We start from the raw sequence: 9,422 nt of genomic DNA on the forward strand, positions 1-9,422 counted from the left end.
CAGGACAGCAAAGCTCCCAAGTCCCAGCTCTGCAGCCCCACCTCTTACCCTTCTTCTGCACTTGTCTGTGCACTGACTGCTGATTCCCAAATACCTTTTGGAGTTTCCTTCCTCTCTGTATTTGCTTATGTTATTTCTTCTCCTTAACATATCCATTCATTCAACAGATGTTTACTGAGAAACTTTAGGCACTGTTCTCTTTTCTAGAGCTGCCTGCTAGTCACAAGTAGCTGTTTAATTTTTTTTTTTTTTTTGACTGGGGATTTAACTGGCAACCTCCGGTCTCTGGAATGAACTCCAACCAACTGAGCTATCCAGCCAGGACTTGACTTTTTTTTTTTTAAGATACAGAGAAAGGAAGAGAGAGAAGCATTCATTTGTTGTTCCACTCATTCATTCATTGGTTGCTTCCTGACCAGGGATCAAACCCACTACCTTGTTTCAGGATGACACTCTTAACTGACTGAGCTAACTAGCCAGGGCCTGTTCTAGCCTTTTAAATTCAGCTCTGCCATGGAGCTTTCCTTGAGTGCATCAGACTAAAATGTTTTTTCTTTCCTCAAAATGGCCTTAGCAGTTTGTGCCTTAATTATCACTTTGTCACATGCTGCTTTTTATGATTGGTATTTCTGCACCTAGCTTAAAAGTCCATTGAATTATGAGAGAAGGAGCCTTTGGCCTGAAGTGGGGAGACCTGAAATCTAATCCTGGCTCTAGCCCTGTGGCTTGTCACTCTCTGAGTTTCTGTCTCTTTACCACACTTTGTTTTTCTTCTTGGTGTTTATCACTACCTGACATTATAAAATACGTATATTTATTAGCAGACTTCCCTTCTGGGATATAAATTCTATGAGGAGGTGAATGTTGTCTGTTTTGTTGACTGGTTTCTCCGTGGTGCCTAGAACGGTGCCTGGCAGGTAGTGGGCGCTAAGTAAATATTTGTTAACTCTTGACTGACCTTGGTGAATCATTTTACCTTCTGAAAAGCTTTGTTCCTGTCTATGAGCTGGCTTGATGATGCTTGTTTTTCAGAGGGTATTTGGATGAGGAAGTGCCTCCTGAGTGCCAGGCTCTCAGGAAGTATTTCTTTAATGAGTGTCAGTCTTTGCTGACCACTGACCTGGACTTGGAGGTTTGAAGCCTCAGGATTTCTCCCAGACCTGTGTGCATAAACAAGGCAGGAAAAGACCTGAATACTTACTTGGGTCACAACCTCTGAGGTCAGGTTGACTTGTGTCTGGGTGTCAGACACAGGAGAAAGGATGAGTCTGGTTCACCATTCTGCCCAACTTGAAAGCTGAGGGTCCTGCCTAATGACGGTACTATAGGCCTTCCTTACCCTCATCTGAGCCTCAGGAGTGCAGCTGTCAGCCAGTCTGGCACTGGAGTAGGTACAAACCAGTGAACAAGAAGTCACATTCTTTGTCTTCATCTCCCAGGTAACTCTGAACAACGTGGAAATCTGCAGTGAAAACATCTCGACTCTGAAGAAGACGCTGGAGGTACAGAGGAAATTGCTTGTCAGCTTTCAGCCGCAGCAGCCTCCACTGGCTTCACTTTGAGAGAGAGCCCTGTACATTCATCCTAGTGGGGACTGTGGCATTTCCTAGCTTGAGCCAGCTTTCCTGCAGAGCACTTGAGGGGATTCAGTAGTGTTTGACTAGTAAATCAAGAGGTAGCAAGGCATCTCTGGCCAGTGTGAGGAGCTCTGGCCCAAGATTTGGAAGATCAGAATTCAGATTAGACCTTCCAGCACATACTTAGCCTGTGACCTTGAACAAGTCCCTTAACTCTCAAAGCTTTAGCTCTATCATCTATTAAATGAGGCACAGATCTCCATCCTGCCCTACTTTCAGTTTGTTGGGTGGCATAGTAAAACAGGGTTGAAAACACTATAAAAATGGTAAAGCTCTGTATAAATGTAAGATATTAAGAGATAGGGTCATCAAACCTTGTACAAAACTGGTTGCTGTTACCATTTTTTAAAAGAAAGCTGCATAGGCCCTGGCCGGTTGGCTCAGCGGTAGAGCGTCAGCCTGGTGTTCAGGAGTCCCGGGTTCGATTCCCGGCCAGGGCACACAGGAGAAGCGCCCATCTGCTTCTCCACCCCTCCCCCTCTCCTTCCTCTCTGTCTCTCTCTTCCCCTCCCACAGCCGAGGCTCCATTGGAGCAAGGATGGCCCGAGTGCTGGGGATGGCTCTGTGGCCTCTGCCTCAGGCGCTAGAGTGGCTCTGGACACAACAGAGCGACACCCCAGAGAGGCAAAGCATTGCCCCCTGGTGGGCATGCCGGGTGGATTCCGGTCGGGCGCATGCGGGAGTCTGTCTGCCACCCTGTTTCCAGCTTTGGAAAAATTAAAAAAAAAAAAAAAGAAAAAGAAAGCTGCATAGTATAGTAAAAATTGTTTGCACTTGGAAGTCAGATACCCTGAGTTCAAATCTCCACCATTGACTACCTGTATGGCCTGAGGCAAGTTCTGTAAACTTCCTGAGCCTCAGTTTCCTCAATGTAAAACAGGAAATGATTTCTGCCCTACAAGGTAGTTGTGAGAATTGAATAAGATAATATGAAGCACTTCGTGCATGAGAGGGATACAGTGGTAGTAAATTGTATTAATAATTACAAATAACAGCATGGAGCAATCACTTTAAGTGTTAAAAGACAAGGGACCCAGCTTTGCCTCTGAGAAAGGAGAGAGGCCAGGACCCTGCTTCCCTAGTAGCGCTTGTACTAAGGAAGCTGCTTTGTTGCAGAGGCACAGGTCTCAATGTACAGACTAATGGTAAGTGTTGGCTTTTGGGCTGGACAGACTGACGAGGCTGGGGCCAGCACCCAGGGAAGAGGGCCCAGTAGCTGATGGGGTTTCCTCATCCGTATGATAGGAATAATAATAATAGTACCTACTTCATTTATTTATTTATTATTTACATTTTGGTAAGAAGAGGAGAAATAGGCAGACTCCTGCATGCGATCTACCAGGATCCACCCCGGAAACCCATCTGGGGATGATGCTCAAGTACCAAGCTATTTTTAGTGCCTGAGGCTGACGTGCTCAGACCACTTAGCTATCCTCAGTGCCTGGGGCCATGTTAAAACCAATTGAGCCACTGGCTGTGGGAGGGGAAGAGGGAGAGAAGCAGATGGTCATTTATTTTGTGTGCCTTTAATGGGAATCGAACCTGGGACATCCATATGTCAAGCCTATGCTCTATCCACTGAGCCACCAGCCAGGGCCAACACCTCCTTCTTAAGATAGGTACTTTGGCCTGACCAGGCAGTGGTGCAGTGGATAGAGCATCAACCTGGGACACTGAGGACCCAGATTCGAAGCCCCGAGGTCACCAGCTTGAGCGTGGGATCGTAGATATGACCCCATATTGCTGGCTTGAGCCCAAAGATTGCTGGCTTGACCAAGGGTCACTGGCCCAGCTGGAGACCCCTGGTCAAGGCACGTATGAGAAAACAATCAATGAACAACTAAAGTGCTGCAACTATGAGTTGATGCTTCTCATCTCTCTCTCTTTTCCTGTCTGTCCCTCTCAATGTCTGTCTGTCTCTGTCTCTCATGCTTTAAAAAAAAAAAGTACTTTAATAAACATAAAATGCTGCCCTGGCTGGATAGCTCAGTTGGTTGGAGCGTCATCCTAATATGCAAAGGTTGCAGGTTCGATCTCCAGTTGGGACACATACAGAAACAGATTGATGTTTCTCTCTCTCTCTCTCTCTCTCTCTCTCTCTCTCTTTTCTTCCCCCTTCCTTTCTCTCTAAAACCAATAAGTAAATTTTTAAAAATTAAAATAAACAAAAATAATAAAAATAAAATGCTTAGAACAGGGTCTGGCACATAGTAAGCAGTTAGTCCTGGCTGTGATCATGACGATCTTCCTTGAGTAGCCGGACTACAGTATTTAAGAATCAGAAACTATCGCCTGACCTGTGGTGGTGCAGATAAAGCATCGACCTGGAATACTGAGGTCGCTAGTCGAAACCCTAGGCTTGCCTGGTCAAGGCACATATAGGAGTTGATGCTTTCTGCTCCTTCTGCCCTTCTCTCTCTCTCTTCTCTCTCTCTCAAATGAATAAATTTTTTTTTTTAATTCTCTAAAGAGAAAAAAGAAACTATAGCCCTGAGTAGCTCAGTTAGAGCGTCATCCCTTCAAGGTTGCAGGTTTGATCCCCAGTCCCGACACATACAGTAATCAACCACTGAATACTTAAATAAATGAAACAACAAATTGATGTTTCTCTCTCTCTTCTTCTTCTTCTTCTTTCCTCTATAAAGTCAATAAATTAAAATAAAAATCAGAAACTATAACAATAGCTAGCATGTCCTTAGTGCCTAGTATGTGCCAGGTGCTGGGCTGAGCACTTTTTGCATCATTTCATCCAGCTCTCACAACAACCAAGGAAGCAGGAATTTGTGTTCTCACAGACAATGATGTTGAAGTTCAGAAACTTGAAATCACTTGATCAAGGTCACTCAACTATAGGTGACTGAGCCAGGATTTGAACCTAGAAATGTCTAGCTCTAAAAGTATGAAAAAATGTCTGGTATATGTGTTTCTTATTCACATCCCCTGACACAAGCACCCCCAGATTACTAAGAGGGAAGTGGAAGCCAAGTGGCTGGCCGCCAGGACAGAATCCAGGTTTCTGAAAGCCAGCCAGGGCTTTTGCCTAGGATCAGCGTCAGCTGTTCCCAGAAAAGTCTAGAGTAAAAGAAATGGCTGGTTGCATGTTGCTGCCCTCCTGACTGCCCCACGTCCCATGCTCAGAAGCCTGAAAACTGGGTGTTCTCCCCTAGAGTGACTGTACCAAGCTGTTCAGCCAGGGCATTGGAGGGGAGCAGGCCCAGGCCAAGTTTGACAGCTGCCTTTCTGACTTGGCTGCTGTGTCCAACAAATTCCGAGACCTCTTGCAGGTAAGCCCCAAGTTCAACTACTGGCTGAATCCTGTGCCTATTTGTTGCTCTGATAAGATTGTTACTTACCATGGGCTCTGTGTATAAAGAAACAGAGAGAAGGAATGAGGGAATAGCATGCAAGCGACTCAAATTGTGTGAATCCCTTGAGGCTAAAGGCCCCATTGGTTTTTCAGCAGTGTGGCTGTCATGTTGACAAGCTAGCATTCTGGTCCATAAGCATCTCTGCTTGGTCCCCACTGTGCCATGAGCCCTCAGAAAGGTGCTCTGAGGAAATGGAACCACATGGGTACTCACACCTGATGCTTGGCCTTAAGTCACAGGTGCTGCCTAATACGGGCACTCAGAAATCTCTTCTTTTGAGAGTACAGACCAACCTCTAGGCCTTATCTCTAGCCTGAGCCTGAATTGGCACAGATCTAGAAAGGAACTAGTTGTTCCTGGCCTCTTTTATCAGCATTATCTGTTACACGTCAGACAGGGCCTGCAGATAGTCTCAGAGCTGGAAGAGTGCCTGGCAGTCAAGGGATAAAGCAGGAGAAAGAAAAGGGAAGGAGGTGTGCACCTTCTGGGTCTGATGTGTCTCCACCTTGTCCTCTGCAGGAAGGGCTGACAGAGCTAAACAACACAGCAATCAAGCCGCAGGTGCAACCGTGGATCAACACCTTTCTCTCTGTTTCCCACAACATCGAGGAGGTCAGCCCGACCACAGGCAGCCGACAAGGCCAGGATTACCCCCTTTTCCCATAGCCCCCCGCTGGAGAGCAATGGAACTGTCTAAGCCAGCGATTTTCAACTGACATGCCACAAAAATTTTCAAGACATGTAATACCTATTTAGTCAGGGGCACTGACCTCTTTTCCCTTAGATTGTCATAAAAAAATGACAACAGTCAATACAACAGTAGCCATCTGGTGTGAATAAATCAAAATTATACCTTTTTACTTTTTTTTGGTCAGAATAGCCAAACTTTTTTTTTTTTGTATGCCACAGAATTTTAGTAATTACTTTCTGTGTGCCATGAGATGAACAGTGACAATCACTAATCTAAATAGACTAGTCCTTAACTGTTTCTCAGGTCCACTTCCCTTGTCCTCATAGCCAAGTTCCTCCCAGGAAACAGGTTGCTCCTGCAGTCAGAAGGGCTCAAAAATATTTAAAGGGAGTTCGCCTCTTTTATTGAGGCTCTTCTTGCTCTATCCAACATAGACTTAGCCTTTTTTTTTCTAACCTAAGGATTTTATTCCTGTAGCATGTGAGCTGCAGGAGTGAATAAAATGCCAGGAGCTTTGCCATGTTGTATGGGCCATGGCTTTAGCGCAAGGCCTTTTGCCAGTGGGAAGTGCAGAAGCAACAGCAGACACTGCCCACTGGGTGTCCAAGCTGGTTTTCAGATGGATGAGTCAGAAGCTATAGGGGAAGAAGGGCCTCTTCTATTAGAGGGGTGGAAGTGGAGTGGGGTTAACAGTTCTTGGAGAAGCCCCCAGTAACCCATCTTGCTTCCTAACAATAGGAAGAATTCAACGACTATGAGGCCAATGACCCTTGGGTACAACAGTTCATCCTTAACCTGGAGCAGCAAATGGCGGAGTTCAGGGTGAGCAGGGGCTCTAGAGACCAGCTTTTGCAGTTACCCACCTCTGCCCAAACCCACCACCTATAGCTCCTCATCACTCCTGCTGGGAACCCTGAAAGCCCTTCCAAGTCCCACTCCCCGATGGCCTAATGTAACTGTCCCTACCCCCCAAAGACTCCACTGTGTAGGCAGGGGGTAGGTGGGACTCCCACTGATCCCTAACCTCTGTGTGTAGGCCAGCCTGTCTCCAGTCATCTATGACAGTCTGACCAACCTCATGACCAGCTTTGTTGCAGTCGAATTGGAGAGAGTAGTGCTGAAATCCACCTTCAACCGGGTAAGGTCAAGGGAGCACAGGTCCTCAGCTGTGTTTTTTTTTCCTCTGAGATGAGTCTGGTCTGATTTGCGTCCTGTCTGCTATTCCCAGACCCTGCATACCTAGGCTCAGTCCTGCCCTGACTTCTGAGGTCTTAGAGCTGATTGGAGCCACAGGGTTCACCTAAAGCCCAGATGGCCCTGCAGCCCATCACTGATGGAAATTGGGGGCCAGTCTGATTGACAGGAGGGCCAGGCCTTGAACAGTGACTGGGCTTGTGTTCCCCTGCAGCTGGGAGGTCTGCAGTTTGACAAGGAGCTGAGGTCGCTTATTGCCTACCTTACCACAGTGACCACCTGGACCATCCGAGACAAGTTTGCCCGCCTCTCCCAGATGGCTACTGTCCTCAATCTGGAGCGGGTATGTGGGGCCCCCTCAGCCTCCCCAGGGAAAGGTGTCTGAGAAGAGAGGCATAGACCAAATTTGGATACCAGCCACTCCCTCAAAACACCAGCGACCCAGCCCTACTGGGAATCTTCTCAGACATTGCTGCTCTGAATCTGGTGGGGCCCAAGGCCTTACCTTGGGATGGTTCCCTCCTTGCTGAGTTGTCTCTGTTCTTCCCACAGGTGACTGAGATTCTAGATTACTGGGGCGCTAACTCTGGCCCGCTGACATGGCGCCTTACCCCTGCTGAGGTACGCCAGGTGCTGGCTCTGCGTATAGACTTCCGCAGCGAGGACATCAAGAGGCTGCGCCTGTAGCTGCCAGGGTGAGCCGACCTGGCCCGTCACATTTCAGGGCCCATTCCCTGTGTGGCCACAGCCAAGGAGCTGAGCGAGGCTGTCAGGCATGAGGAGAGCTCTGACAGCCCAGACCGTTCCACTCTTGGCAGCAGGGAAACGAGGCGTTGACTAACTCCACTCTGTACTCACACCTAGCTGGGTGGTGCTTTGGGAGCAGCCTCTGGCACCAAGAGATGGGTTCCCCTGGGATCCTAATTAAGTGGGACAGTCAACACAGACCAGCCTTCTGCTTTGTGGTCATGCTCTCATCCCTGGACACTGCAGCAAACTGCCTCCTTACGAGCCCTAAAGGAATTGAGTGCATCTGAGGACCTAGGGAGTTAGGTTTACTCCAAGAAGTGCATGTGATGTTTCTGACCACCCTGATTAAAGAGACTCCTTGGAGAGATGCCAGTGTGCTGTTTTCAAGGCGGGCTGGGTGCTACAGGGAAAGGCAGGTATACCAGCTGCACTGAAATGTAAAGGCAAAAGCCTAAGGCTTAGTCTCCCCCCACACCCAGAGTAGTGGGCGCACAGCTGCTGCCAGGACCCACATGACAGCTGGCACCTCATCCAACCCTGGACCCTCATCCCCCTCATGGGCCCTCAGCACCAGAAGCTGGATCGTCCCCGGGGCACCTTCCTACAGTACCGAAGAGGTTGGAATTCCTCCTGGCAGAACAAAAGAGATTTTGGAGGACAACCTTAAAGAGCCAATTGAATTTATTCCAAGAAGGTCATAGTCCTAAAAACCTACTGCCCACAGGCTCTGGGTCATATGGCACAGTCTGTTACTGAGGAAGGCAGCGATTGGCTATAGACCACACTGGCTCACTACCACAGACATGGGTGTGGACTCCTAGCCCTTCTCCCTCTACCCTATCAAGTCAGCCTCAGAGTGAGTATTGAACATTAAGTCTGTATTTAGGCAAAAGCCTGTCCTCCAAAGAAGGGCACAGAAAATGCTTCAGAGGGTACTTCAGGGTCCTCCTGGAGAATGAGAAAGTCAAGGCCCTACCTGGGCCATGGGATTTGTAAAGGCCACATGGAACACTTGAGCTTAGGACCTTCTTATGTCCAGAAGGAGCAGAGGCCAAACCTAGGCCACTGTCAACCAGAACAGTCCTGTTCCCACGCATGGTCTCTGCTTCACCAGGCTTTAGAGGGGTCTAGGCCCAAACTCGGGTCAAGTTCCTTTGGGAGCAGATTCATAAAGAGGTGGGTGAGGAGCCCTGGCCAGATGGCTCAGTTGGTTAGACCCCTGGTCAAGCTGTGGCTTGCGAGCCACATGCGGCTCTTTGGCCCCTTGAGTGTGGCTCTTCCACAAAATACCATGTGGGGGCGCTACCTCTAAGGAATGTACCTACCTGTATAGTTTAAGTTTAAAAAATTTGGCTCTCAAAAGAAATTTCAATCGTTGTACTGTTGATATTTGGCTCTGTTGACTAATGAGTTTGCCGACCACTAGTTAGACCATCGTCATGAAGCACAGAGGCTATTGGTTTGATCCCCAGTCAGGGCACACACAGGAACAGATCAGTGTTCCTATCTGTCTCTGTCTCTCCATTCCTCTCTCGCTAAAATCAATAAATAAGATTTTTTTAAAAGCCTGACCAGGCAGTGGCACAGTGGATAGAGTCAGACTGGGACACGGAGGACCCAGGTTTGAGCCTCAAGTTCATTGGCTTGAGTGCGGGGGTCGCTGGCTTGAGCATGGGATCACAGACATGACCCCATGGTTGCTGGTTGAGCCCAAAGGTCACTGACTTGAGCAAGGGGTCACTTGGTCTGCTGTAGCCCCCCAATCAAGGCACATGAGAAAGC

General features: G+C 48.0%; 1 protein-coding gene across 1 annotated transcript in view; it reads left to right on the plus strand.

Moving 5' to 3' along the window:
- Positions 1 to 8,007, plus strand: part of COG4 (component of oligomeric golgi complex 4) — a 32,870-nt gene extending 24,863 nt beyond the window's left edge. Inside the window, exons 13-19 of the mRNA XM_066349758.1 lie at positions 1,440 to 1,502; positions 4,805 to 4,921; positions 5,525 to 5,617; positions 6,435 to 6,518; positions 6,733 to 6,834; positions 7,105 to 7,233; positions 7,443 to 8,007. Of these exons, the coding sequence (XP_066205855.1) occupies positions 1,440 to 1,502; positions 4,805 to 4,921; positions 5,525 to 5,617; positions 6,435 to 6,518; positions 6,733 to 6,834; positions 7,105 to 7,233; positions 7,443 to 7,577 (723 nt within the window). The 3' untranslated portion in view covers positions 7,578 to 8,007. The remainder of the gene's footprint in view (positions 1 to 1,439; positions 1,503 to 4,804; positions 4,922 to 5,524; positions 5,618 to 6,434; positions 6,519 to 6,732; positions 6,835 to 7,104; positions 7,234 to 7,442) is intronic.
- The last annotated feature ends 1,415 nt before the right edge of the window (positions 8,008 to 9,422 follow it).

This window comes from Saccopteryx leptura, chromosome 9, assembly GCF_036850995.1.
Source record: "Saccopteryx leptura isolate mSacLep1 chromosome 9, mSacLep1_pri_phased_curated, whole genome shotgun sequence".
Taxonomy (NCBI): Eukaryota; Metazoa; Chordata; class Mammalia; order Chiroptera; family Emballonuridae; genus Saccopteryx; species Saccopteryx leptura.